This window comes from Lolium perenne, chromosome 3 (assembly GCF_019359855.2).
Source record: "Lolium perenne isolate Kyuss_39 chromosome 3, Kyuss_2.0, whole genome shotgun sequence".
NCBI lineage: Eukaryota > Viridiplantae > Streptophyta > Magnoliopsida > Poales > Poaceae > Lolium > Lolium perenne.
Genome location: NC_067246.2, coordinates 32,478,575 through 32,492,070, shown reverse-complemented (window position 1 = coordinate 32,492,070; position 13,496 = coordinate 32,478,575). Strand labels below are relative to the sequence as shown.

Sequence of the window (13,496 nt, the reverse complement as noted above, 5' to 3'; positions counted from 1 at the left end):
TTTCACTTGAACCGGGGAAATACTAGACTGACAAACTAGAAGATACCCGGTATAACATGGAAGCGTCCACATGAACCCAAATTTCAGGAGACCTTCAAAATACAATTAAAATATTTTGTATTTTTGGAAATATATCACGCACATACATATAATGTCTTGATTTAAGTACGGAAAGCGTGATTCTGGTTAAGTGTTGACGTGTAGGTGTATGGGTCCGGCGAGTCTGGATTTCCTGGCAGATGGAGGAAGCTAGATACCGTACGTACCGCTGCCAGGCGCTAGCTGTAGCTAGTGGTCGGACGGCCGGCTGGTCAGCCGGGTGCGTATACATGCATGCATGCAAGGTCAGCTGCTGCACGAACGCGCTGGTACGGCTGCACTGCTCTGCACGCCTGCGCCGACCGCCAAGTTTGAACGAGGCCGACGCATGAGCATGACCACAGGTGTAGCTTAATTTGCTTCCAGTAATTAGGACGCCATGGTCATCTCCTTTCGTATGCTTTGTTTCTTTATATCAGTAATAAATATATTTATAGAAGCAAATAGTGTAATGTTCACCTGACACATGAGGTGTCTCCGGCGATTATTATTAAGAAACAAGCGAAAATCTTTGAGGTTTTCATACTCTTTTTGTTTCGATACATATGACTCCGTGCCATCACCAAGTGGTCATCGGCTTCGGGAGTTGCGGGATGCAGGGCCGGCCCTGACCCATGGCAGCCATGGGCGGCTGCCTAGGGCCCAGGCCGTTGGGGGGCCCAAAATTGAGGCTTTTGTTTACTATGGACTGAAAAGAAAATAGGTAAAACAAGACTATAAGCGAACAGGACTAGCTAGAAAATATGCAAGAAGTAAAAGTAGCTCATGTCCCAATCAGTTCAATCCTACTCCGATTGGCAGTCTTCCACGACCACGTGGCCACTGCTTGGCTGCTTCCCTCAATCGATTCTCTTGAAAAACATAGACGTCGATTGAGTGTTCCGTCTGTTCGTCTCTAGTCTCGCCAATCGTCTTGCCTGACCGCTCGTCTGTTCGTCTCTCGTCTCGCCAATCGACTAGCTCGATTGTCTTGCTGCCTCATCTTTTGTCTCTTGTCTCTATGTGATTGTGTCTCTTAGATTGCCTCGCCCTACCCAACCTGCCTGCCGTCCTGCCCCTCCATGAGTTCATGATTAAATCTCTTGTCTAATTCTTCGTCTAAGTCATGACTTATTTATTTAACTAGGGTTCTAATTTCATGTAAATTTCTTCATAATTATAGGTGTTATAATGCCAAAACAATTATTCCGTGCTGCGGAAAAGAGAAAGCTAGTTAATCAATTCATTGAAACGCAAAGAGGTGCTTTGAATAAGTATTCTCCAATGATATTCGGTGCTGCGAAGAAGCATTTTTGCGAAGCATTGAAGAGCAGTTATTGCTGGAGTCTTTGGTTTTATTTGAGATAATTAAACTAGTAGAAAATACTTGTTATATTTTCCAACCATTTTATTATTATTTCTATCAGATATGCATATAAAGTAAAAGTAGGCGTATACATATAGTTATATATCTAATTATGCGTACACATATGTTTGTCTTAAGGGGCCTTTTTGTTGACATTGCCCAAGGGCCCTGAAAAATATAGGGCCGGCCCTGGCGGGATGTCGATGCCCTATCGCTCAGTCTTCACCCCGACGGCAGACGCATGTTCGGCGAGGCGAGGTACTGGTTCTCATAGAGAGCCCAAGCCTTGTCGACGGTGAGGCTGCACGTGCCATACCCGTTCGCCGCCGCGCCTCCCTCAGAGTTGTTCTCCATCATGTCTTCATGGTGATCTATGGGGTCTAGTTGTTTTTGTAGACTAGGGTTTTTGGGTTGCGGCGAGGGAGTGAGAAGGCACCTCTCTGCAGCCGAGACTATGTATCGCCGGGAAGCAAGGTAGGTGGTGAGGTAGATATGCATTTACTCCGGCGCGTGGGAAACTCACACGAGGCCGCGTGGGCAGATGCCTCACCCATGCCGCCTGACTGGGGAGCCGGTGCCACCATAATGAGACGGAACGGACGACCTGCATGCTCTTTATTAATGTTGACCAACCGTTGGGTCGCTGACAGGGCTGGCCTCTGCATCCAATGCGGCATCGGCTGCGGCGCGTGTTCGACATCCCAAGCATGTCCCCTGTAGATCGGGGACGGTCTAGCGAGGTAGACATGTTATTCGAATACACCGGTCACAAAATCTATTTAGGAGCCGCGACTGAGGCGTAGATTTTTACCGTGCGTACCCCAAAACCCTTTGCAGAGACCCCGTTGGCTAGGATGCGGTGAGCGACCAGATGGTAAGCTGGTTTAACCGGCTCGTTAGCCTTCGTAGCAGGTGTAGCAGAACATGCACGCCGATTAAGTATGCAGGACAATGGACATGATGCCATCCAGACATACAAGAAAACATTTGACCAAGCACGCAAACATGCATGTTCAATGAACGGCAGACCGGCCTTAGCAAGACAGACGTATATATATGACTATATGTGGAGAACAAAACCGATCTCGTGCTGTCAGGCACTAACAACGTGCATGTTTTCAACTTGTGATGTTCAAAGTTCACTGAATGGAACTCAACGGTACAGTGATAAGTAGTAATTAAGAAAGTAAAGACTTTTTTTTGCGAATCAACAGAGTAAACACTCCATCTCCATGCATGCACATACGCCTGTTTGACCAAGCAATGGGCAATTGGGTATGCAACGCAAGCTGGCAAGATTCCAATTCAACACGTTGCATGTTAATTAGCGGCCGACCGAGGGTATACTTGATAGTAGGTTAGTATACCATATCTGTACATGGTACGTGTGTGTGGAGCAAAGTAAACCGCACAACTCGCCCTCGGTCAACCTCTGACTTTGCTGCCACCAAATCAGGGGGAGCGATCGAGAGAATCCAAAATCGACTGAGAACATGCATGCATCGCTGTAAATCCTAGAAAACAATTGGCGATACAGCAACTCGCACCCATCGAGGGCATATTGTTTTCAAATTTTGTTTCTTCTCACAGCATCACAGTTTGTACAACTCTTTTCTCCAGCGACTAGGCCCAGTACAAGCATTTCTCGAGCTAAGTGGCCACTCATCTTCTTCGGCCCTCTAATCATATTAGGCCCAGTACAAGCATTCTATCACGCCGCTGATCCAAACGAGGAAGAGGGTGCCTATACCCTCAAACAAGATGAAAACCCGACACCACATACAGATATAGCACATGCCCCAAGAAACGTGCCACTCAATGATCTTCCACTTACTAAATAGTTTTACAGTCCTGCACATCAGTAGGCAAATCACCGTATGAATAGACCCTAGAATCTGAAGATGATGATGAATATCCACTTTGTACTACCACAGCCAGTGGACCCTTTTGTTTTTCTGCTGTAACATCAGTCACACATCGCCGCACAGGCTCCAATGCCTGCGATAGCCTCGGGCATCATACAAAAAAATCGCTGTCTCTCTTACGCTAATCTAAAATATATGTATACTTGTCCTGTTTGCCTGACTGCTACAGACTGGGTACCAAACAAAACCATCTGCTGCTAATCAGGACCTCCTATGGTGGTGCCTCTTCCTGCGTGGCGGTTTCGTCAGCATGGACATGTGATCCATGTCCCGTGCGTCTCTCGTGTCAGGGGGAGCCCCTCCACCCGTGAGCCAGTTGATCGCCTCTCCCGCCGCGTCCTTCTCCGCGAGCTTCTTGTTTGCGCAAGGCTGCCCTACAAACTCCATGCCGTTGAACTCGACTGTCGACCTGAAGAGGCTGTTCTTGATCTGCTTTGTCTTGTAGGTTGGGTTGTCGTTTCCAGCCCTTGTTAGAAGAGTCTGGAGCTGGTTCTTAGGGTTGTCCCCTCCGTGTCCGCCTCCACGGTCCATGGAGACTGAGGCTGGCGCGAGCATCATCTTCGCTTTCTTTGATCTTGGTTCTTGTCGGCCATAGACAAACCGACCACTGCACGGGTCCTCCGTGACCAGCAACCGTACAGCAGACAGAAGCTCCTCACTGGTTTGGATGTCCATCCTTGGGTTTTGAAGCTGTCAAAAAGAGTGAATTGGTGGGTCCATGATAGCAGCATCAGCATAACTTAAGGTGGTCTCAAACAATAGTTGGCAAATACAAATACGAGTACTTTCAGATAAATACAAATCCTAGTTTATCAACAAATGGGGTAACAATAGCATGCTAGCCAGGTACGTCAGATCAATGTTCACCATTAGAGCTGATGATTGTATGGACAAGGGCGAGATCTTTTTTGGGAACTTCTGGGATTTACTCCCTAAAGATTAGAATCCAAATCTCCCTGACCCAGAGGGAGAAATCCAAAGAACTAAGTCACATGAACAAGTTCAAGTGCCCTCCAATCAAGTCAGAACTGATCGACTTCTGGGTGAAGCAGACCACCCAACATGCAAATTGGCAAACCATGTTGCATAACTATCTATTGCATATGGATAACCATGTTTGTTCTACTGTATGAATAAACATCATGCAAGATGTTTAATTAGAACTGGTAACTAAAACAGCAACAAAACATATAATGTTGAGTATTCGACTATTCGTCTAGAATGATACATTCAAAATAAAGCAATACCTTGTGATGGATTAAATTTTCGAGTTCATTCTTGAGATTCAAGTAAGTTGATGCGAGATCACGGCTCATAAAGAACTCCAGATAGCCTCCAAGCATTTTCAAGTGTCCATCCTGCAGCATGGAGTACAGATTATTCTATGGTAATTTGCTAGGCTGGAAGAAAGATAAGCAAACGAGAACTTACCAAGCCCCCTCGTTGAATGTTTCCTCCAAAGAGCAACAATGTAGAGTCAGATATTGCTGTTGAATCCCGGAGAAACACTGAATTCACCTTCACTTTCTCATTGAACACTAGCCAGGGGAATGGAATCTTGCCTTCTTTGCCATTGACTGAACTCTGGAAACGACAAATTGCAACAAGATTGAGCTATGTCATGTACAGCCACCAACCGAAATCGACAAACAACATGATCGCCAATCATGATGCACAGAATCAATGAAGTAACTTACCGAGTAAAGCATGACCTGTCCATCCTCCATTGTCTTCAGAGAAACTGATTTCTCCTTGTTCTGAGTATACAAGAAGCAGATTAGGATCACAGATGAGAGAATTAAAATTGCTCTAATATAGGACCTAAGAAGTTTGCATGCAAAACACTTTTGGCTGGACACTATGCATGAGATGGAATAGAAATTTATATAGAAGCAACTCACCACAACAGATGAAACACCTGGGTATAGTCCCGCACAAATGACTGCCCTAACTAGATTTGCATCACGACTCCATTTGTTGCACATAGTCATGTTTTCATCAATCAGACCAGTGTCCTTCAAAAGAAAGATGAACTGCCTCCGGAGAGAATCTAGGGCTTTCAAGGTTTGTGCAGACAGAAAATTTCTCCAGCAGTAGTCATAGCCATTGCGATCTCTTTCAGCTTCTCTCCATCCATCATATGCATGAACAATCGCAAGGTGATCGCTATACTCACGACATGAAAACTGTAACTTGGCAGACTCCGCAAGCTGCACAGGGGAAGGCAAAACACGGGACTTCAATACTAAAGTATACAAAACAGCATACATATTTAAATGCATTAGGGATGGAAGAGACAGCCAGATATTGGAGTTAGACATTACTTACATCCTTCTTGTCAAATGGTGTCATGAATGGATCTCTAACACTAAGTCCCGAAACTATTGTTAATATGGGATCAAGGCAGTTAAAAATAGCCCCAAAAATAAGCATCTTGCCCAATTTAGGCTCTACTGGAAGCATAGACAAGTGCTTTCCTGAGAATGCCAAACAGTGAGTATAGTTAGCACACAAGCTCCAAAAGTTCCAGTGTGATGCAGTAAAGGGGTGATAATCCACAGATCAATTTAAAAGATGCATCCAGTACCTAGAACTGTTAACTCTTCATTCTGATCAAATGCTCCAATGACTTTGAGATAATCAATGGCATTTTGTACCTGAAACAAATATATTGGAATAACTTATCAGATCATCCGAAGGCACAATAGGAGAAATATGTGACTGAGGGAACAAAAAGTGAAAAAGAAAGGTACCGATAGAGACTCGGGTGATTGCAAAGCTCTGGATAAGAATTCTGAGATGCTCCCAAGCCGCAAGCTTTTTATTTGCAAGCATAGGGATTGGAGAGGGGTTCTCAGAAGTTCTGGCAACTGGTAGTCAGCAAACACATTATATACGCACTGTGGATAAAGATGGAAACACTCCCCTGACTGAACTCGGCCAGCTCTTCCTCGTCTCTAAATTATCAGACATTTCAATGGCAAAACAGAAGGGGTAAGTGACGTGATAGAATTGTGATTACCAAAGACACTTAAGGTAAATCACGAGCTACTTGATTAATGCAAGACGTGAGTTGGAGTAAAAATAAAACTAGTCATATTCCTTTATGAAAGAAAATATTACTTGTCTGGCAGAAGCCTTGGAGATCCAGGTGGGAAGCAAACAGGGCGTGTTATTCAATGCATCATAAGATGTCTCCTTTGCTTTTCCACAATCAACAACAAAGACTACATCATTGATAGTAATACTAGTTTCAGCCAAATTGGTAGCAAGAACTATTTTCCTTACGCCAGGCTCAGGTTTATCGAATATTAGTTTCTGCACAAAAAAAAGGAAAATAATATAAAATTAAGTCATTGTTAGAAGAGAAGATATAAAATTTGTAATGCTTGCTGTCCATGGCTAAAGCCTACGGGTAACCTATACAATACATGGTAGACAACCCATAGGTCTTGCAGAATTATGCGGATGAATACTGGAGTAACCATGCAATAAAAGAAGAGGAATACAGATCTGATCTCGAGAATATGTTGAACACTTTAACACAAATATAATAGTCTAATATAGATGATAGATTCACAATATATTAACTGCGGTACATCTGAGAACAGGAAAAGTAAGTAATAGGTGATTGGACTTTGGAGAAGATTTCAACAATCAAAGGAGTATTGCCATACGCCCATACCCATACATAAATGTACAGCATCCTGATTGTTTAAATAAGTCAAATGCATATCAACATAAGCCTAGTAAAGACCTTCTCTCAAACTGCCAGCACACCAAATCATGTACAGCGTAGCATGTTCAAATTTAAATAACTTAACAGAGCAGTTCAATGGAACAAGCACAAGTAAATGTAGGTGTATTTAAACAAAAGGACTGACAACGGCAGAGTTAAAATTAACCACAAAGAGAAAACGAGAACACCTCAGTCATACCTGCTCTGCGCTAGCCATTGAACCATGACATGCAAGAAGCAAAACTTTGCTAGGGTCACCAAGTAATGGGTTTGATTGCAGCTGCTCTTTCAGTGTATTAATGTCATCCCAGCCAGTCATAAACACAAGAACAGCACCAGCTCTTTCCTTTTGACAAATATGGCACAATACATTTTCTATTAAGTTAAAACCAATTGAATCAGGATTCCAGCAGGATAGCGAGTCACGAGTCTGCGGACTATAATCCCTTAAATCAGCAGTTTTAACTGCATCCTGTTAATAATAGAAGCTTAGAAACCAAAAATCTGAGCAGAAAATAAATAGCAAAAAAACAGAGATCACCGTACTTCCACAACAGAAGCAATTTGGGTCTTCGTCTTCCTCAGAGCTTGCTTTTGCATTTTCCAACTTTTCTCTTGGCCATAGTCATCAATCTGATTGTACGGGGTCAATCTGTGCCCGGTAACTTCAAGGATATCTTCTAGAAAACGACTTCGAACAGGGTATGTAAAACCCTAGAGAAATACATGGAGTATTAAGAGGGACATCTTAATAAACCCATAAGGAGTATGGGACAAAACAGAAACAGCCAAACAAGTTGCGGGTTTAGACAGAAAAATGTTAAGATTCAAGTCAATTCAATATACACAGAGCTCTAAAACAATAGCAAGTGATTCAAAAGGCTGTTCTCAGTCATCCAGATGTCAGCCTTGATAAGAGTTTGATCCAATACATTATTGGTCGGTTCCTAATTTTCACAATATAGAAACGATAGGAAATTCCAGGAAAAACTTTAGCATTGCTATTAGAAATAGGAATCTATTGCAGTCAGGAATCCAAATCTGAATGTTGTTAGATAGATAAGACAAACAGCTATTCCATGAACATATAAGTTGATTTCAATGAAATAGTGACTTGATGAGCACAGATTGATACCATAGCAAATATACCAGTGAAGAAATCCTAAAAAAATTCTTACAGGTATATGTATCATGGGTGCTCCGCCAAAGTATGAAGAGAACATTTCAGCATTGAGGGTTGCACTCATCAATACAAGTCTTAGCTCGGGCCGGCGTGGAAGAAGATCCTTCAGGACAATAAGGAGAAAATCTAGAACAGAGACCAAAACATAATTAGCACCGTCTACCTCCTGGATGCCTAGCACCATAATTAGTACTGTTTCAGAATTATTATGATTAATGCAGACCTTCATTCATGCCCCGTTCATGGATTTCATCCACAATAACATGGGTAACACCTTTCAAGTTTCTATCTACCAGCAATCGCCGCAACAGGACGCCAGTAGTGCAGAACAGAAGGCGCGTATCCCTTCCTCTCATTCCTTCCAACCGAACTTTGTAGCCAACCTGATGTAAACGATTTATCAGAATTGAAAAACCAGAATAACCTCACCAAGTTTTGCACGAATTATTAAGAAGAGTTTAGCCCATTTCATCAGATCACAAAAGTAAAAGAAGTTCAGAGAAGTTCTACAGCAATTGGATTACTGGCCAATCAGCAACCTGTAGACGGACAGAAATGGCTACTTGGGCAACATCCTCCGACTAAAATAGCCATGAGTACCATTGGCAACTACAAAACAATAATCCCAGTCCCAGCAAGGAAAAAATATCTCACTCTATAGGTGCAAGTGGCTCACCGATTCCCCAATTTTTTCACCTCTTTCAGCAGCAACTCTTTCAGAAACAGAAATAGCTGATATTCGTCTTGGTTGAGTGCAAATGATACTGCAAGTAGCACCGCGAGCAGCCTCTATTTCAGACTCTAAAATATATTGTGGCAGCTGTGTTGTCTTACCACAGCCAGTTTCACCAGAAACTACAACCACCTGTTGAATCAAACAATGCAGCGTTAACACTCAGTAATCTCAATAGAGCTACTCAGAAGTTTTAGGCTTTAGCCCATGTGCTGAGTAGTAAATACTAACAAATTATCAGGTATTTTGCAAAAATGCTCTCAATTGAAGAAATATTAAATAACAAAATAAAAGTAGTAGCTTTTTACAGATAAATAGAAGAATACACATCTAAAAGTACAGAAATTAAAATTGGTAACTATGTGTGACAGTTCAAAAACAAGGGGCAAATCCATTGCATGAATAGTAATTCAACATTCAGAGATTACATATAAGATATCATTTTTTCACATGAAAAGTACATTAGTTGGCTTTAAAGCACCAAAACTGCAATCTTGTTTGTTACTCCCTCAGTTCCATAATTCTCGCCGTGGTTTTAGTTCAAAATTAAACTAAAACCACGAAAATAATTATGGAATGGAGGGAGTGGATCACTTAGTTATATGTTTGCTTCCATGTATGTCATAATTTGATTGCTTCCTATTTGCTGTCACAAATAAATGAGCTGGGCCATTTCAAAAAAACACTAGATTATGCTCTATTCTTATATACTTGTCATATACAAGGAAATCAAATGTTAGAAAACTTGTGATCAAAATGGCTTCATTTAAAATCAAATGCACAGGCGGCAAGGTACAAAAATGGGTGGATACATGGGTGGGTATTCAATGGGGATTGGGAAATGGAAAGTATTTGTAACAACATTTTCGTCAAAAACAGCAAGCATTTGAGGAGGGTTACTAGTTATGTCTGTCAAACAAATAAATCTAGAAAAGGAGCAGGACCTGATTCTGAGATATAGCTTCCAGTAGTGATTGCCTTTCTTTATTGGCAGGAAGACTGCGACGAAACTCCATCATGCTCTGACCATCATTTGATTCCTGAAAACCCCAGAGAATGTTAGTAAACAGGGGGCAATGATCGGAAATGATCATTCATCCACTCAAACAAATATTAAAGCGGACACATAAGTAGAAAAAGAAACATCAAAAAGCAGTGTAACTGAACTTATCGAAATTACAACATGATGTCATTAAAATTTAAAATGCATAAAAATCCTGCTCATTTTGGCAAATTAAATTTCTAGTATGTTAGGACGAATAGTCAAATAGGTCAGGCCAGTTACGCATTTGCAGTCCCAAAGAAAATTGATAGAACAAATTAGTAAGCACATTAAATGAACACCATGAAACTGTGAATTACTTATTCAACATTTTAATAGCAAATCTCAATAGTGTATCTGGGTAGGACAGAGTATGTCAACTAATAATCCCTCTATTTCACTATAAACGAATATATTGGTCGCATGAAGACAATATGGTGCATCAGTTATCTAGATTACTTACTCAAAGTATGATTTATTCAGTTTACAATATTTTTGGGGGAATAATGGTCAGTGTAGTGCAACATAAAACTGAGGTAAATGATGCGAAACCGTGAAAGGAAAGGATATTGCAAAGAGCGATACAATTTCCTTAAGACTTAACATTGAATATATATTTTACTTTCATGGTTATATCTTCAGTGTAATGTAAATGCTGTATCAGGAAACTTCCGACCCCACAGGGAAAAGCTAACAGGTGGACTACTGCATATAATCAAACCTGCCAAGCAGCTTGCTGGTTACGCAACTGTAAGCTTTTCTTTCTTTGGATTCTCTCCATCACAACATTTGTTGATGCCTGATTATCCTGCTGCTCATAGAAGCCTTCATCAGTCATAAAACTGTCTGTGCTGCTAGACCTTGAGAAGGCAGCATTAGGAAAGTTCCCACTGTCTGTTCTCTTCCGTGCAAGATAGTCTGCAAGCAACGCATCAACTTCTCTTTGCAAGCCAGAGGGTATAGATACCTATAAAGCAAATACTTTGGCCAATCAATGCACAAGTCACATAAACACTACAATCTTTAAGCTACTGGGACAACCAGCTATTCAGCATACCTCTCTTTGAGGCCTTTTGTCATCAAGGTCTGATCTATAATTAGGCAAGGGCACCTTACTAAACACAATGATTCGAGCATACTGACGGCTGCCATAACATAAATTTTCATCAGACAGGGGAAAGAGAATATGCAACACCAGGATGTCAAAGTGGGTAATGAAGTATCAAGTACCTGTGCAAACCCATTCGCTCTGCCAGTTGGGCAAGCTGATCAAAATCACGCCTGTCCTTTCTTTCCCTAGACATAATCTCTTGCTCATTGTCGTTTCGGAGAAGCATGTGCAGTTTCCATTTCCATTCGTCAACATTGTCTAAAGTAGATGCACCCTGGAAATTTATTGAGCACAACTGTTAAGAACTTAACATTGTTTCCTCTATTTTTTTAGTAAACGGCATTTTCAAATACTCCCTCCGGTTCATATTAATTGACTCTAATCTGGATGTATCTTTACACATTTTAGTACTAGATACATCCATATTAAAGTCAATTAATATGAATGGGAGGGAGTAGTATTGACCAGAAAATAAAAATGAAGCTTAATTCTTTGCAGAAATTATTTTTTGACATGCGAACAAATTATAGAAGAGTACCATCTCCAGATTCTTAAAACACAAGAGTTTTGCAGTTGCGATACTTTATCAAAATCATGTTACATAGACAAGCAGAGGGTGGACAGAAGGCAAACAAGCACAATATCCGGACTGAATATGCAGGGCCCGTCCATTTCATGTGGGCCTCAATTTTCTGATAATAAAATAAGTTTCATTGAGAAATCTAGCTCAGTGCGCATTTGCCACACAGAAATTTAAACGCAAATCGTTTCATTGCCTGCAGCATCTGTAATTGGGGCCACGTTATTTTGCTATCCATGGATAAACTGGAGCATAGATCCATAGTCCATGGTTTGTCTCTATATGCTTATTTATCGTCAGAAGTCATTCAACATGTCATTGGAGACAACATAATCACAAGCTGAATCTACTCATACCAAAATATAACAGAAGTTGAACAGTGACAGGCTTCACCATGTCATTTCATTTTTCTAGTCAAGCAGTATAAATGAATTCGAACTAATAATCTATTCCATGTCAACAGCCACGATAAGAGCAATCCGTTTACCTTACTACTGGACGACACCGAGACGCGGTCCATTTCCCTGTCGGACTCCTCCTCAGAAAAGTCATCGTACGCGTACCGAGAGTACCCAGCGCTCTGCTGGCGCATGGGCTGCGTCTGGGGCTGCCTCTGGGGCGGCGGCCGCGGCGGGAGGGCCGCGGAGCGTCGCTGCGTCTGAGGCGGCGAGGGCGGGCTGAGGGAGCGGCCGTCCGCGCGCCAGTCGGGCGTCCACGCGGGCTGCACGGAGGGCGGCGGGGCCAGGTTGCCGCTGGTGGACGCGATGACGGAGCGGAGCCGCCGCATCGGGGGCACGTAGACGCCGTTGGTGCTGCTCATGGAGGCGGGGGCGGGGCTGGCGCTGGGGTTAGGGTTTTGGGAGAGGAAGAGCGGGGCGGGCATGATCGGGGGCCGGGGCCGGCGGAGGGGGCGGAGGCGACCCCGCAGGACCGTGGAGGCCAGGAGCATCACCACCCGCGCCGCCGCCGCTGCGGGGTCGCGTGGCTCATCAAACCCCCCGTCCCGCCTCCGCTGCCGCTGTTCCGCGCGGGTAGAGTCTCCGGGCGGGCGCGGGAGAGATCGCCGCGCGGGTAGAGCCTCCGGGTGGTTGGTGCGTGTGGCGAGCTCGGACTCCGGCGAGAGGGCGGCGGCGGCGGGTGGCCGGGAGGACTGGGGGCGTGGCGTGGCGGCTGTGCGGAGGCGGAGCGGATGGGCTGGCTAGGGTGGAGCGGTGAGAAAAGGGGACAGCAAAGCCCAACAAGCACTCGGAGTGTTATCCCACTGACATGTGGGGTTGCCTTCTGACGAGGTTATACTGTCAGATGGGTCCCAGTAGCGCGCTCACGTATCAGGACGAAGGGCACGTGGATGTAGTTGCGACGTTATTAATGGACGGGTTGTTGGGACCCATGCGGCTGTGAGCTGGCGAGCTGCGAATGGATTACTGGTGTGGTGGGACCAGACGGGCTAGCTAGCGAGGCTCTTTTTTTTTTGAAACAGAGTATATTAACTACACCCGGGCAAAGTTCGGGCCGGGCCGGGCTTCGGGCCGGGCTTAAAAAAGCCCGCGGGTAAAAAGTCAGGCCCGAGCCCGGCCCGGCCCGATCGTCGGGCCTGTATTTTAAGCCCGAACTCGGCCCGAACGATCAAAAAGCCCGGCCCGGCCCGAGAAGCCCGGCCCGACTAGGCTAAAATGCACGAAAATGCAGGCCCGAGCCCGGCCCGGCCAGACGTTCGGGCTCATTTTTCAGGCCCGAAC

At 43.8% G+C, this 13,496-nt stretch overlaps 1 protein-coding gene across 2 annotated transcripts; it reads right to left on the bottom strand.

Annotated features, from left to right (window-relative positions):
* Positions 1-3,253: 3,253 nt before the first annotated feature.
* LOC127340804 (DExH-box ATP-dependent RNA helicase DExH3) lies at positions 3,254-12,825 on the bottom strand. 2 transcript variants are annotated; one of them, XM_071827838.1, is made up of 19 exons: positions 12,245-12,802; positions 11,297-11,451; positions 11,124-11,211; positions 10,788-11,033; positions 9,969-10,064; positions 8,968-9,156; positions 8,515-8,674; positions 8,287-8,417; positions 7,655-7,822; positions 7,308-7,580; positions 6,493-6,687; positions 6,123-6,326; positions 5,957-6,026; positions 5,698-5,846; positions 5,271-5,579; positions 5,067-5,126; positions 4,801-4,953; positions 4,617-4,727; positions 3,254-4,059 (listed from the first exon to the last, which is right to left on the bottom strand). In XM_071827838.1, exons 1-19 carry the CDS (start codon positions 12,704-12,706, stop codon positions 3,571-3,573), a joined length of 3,708 nt encoding a protein of 1,235 aa, XP_071683939.1. In that variant the 5' UTR covers positions 12,707-12,802; the 3' UTR covers positions 3,254-3,570. The 2 variants fall into 2 exon arrangements, with proteins under 2 accessions (XP_071683939.1, XP_071683938.1); XM_071827837.1 differs by lacking the exon at positions 8,287-8,417 and having other exon boundaries at positions 8,585-8,674; positions 12,245-12,825.
* Between the last annotated feature and the right edge of the window lie 671 nt (positions 12,826-13,496).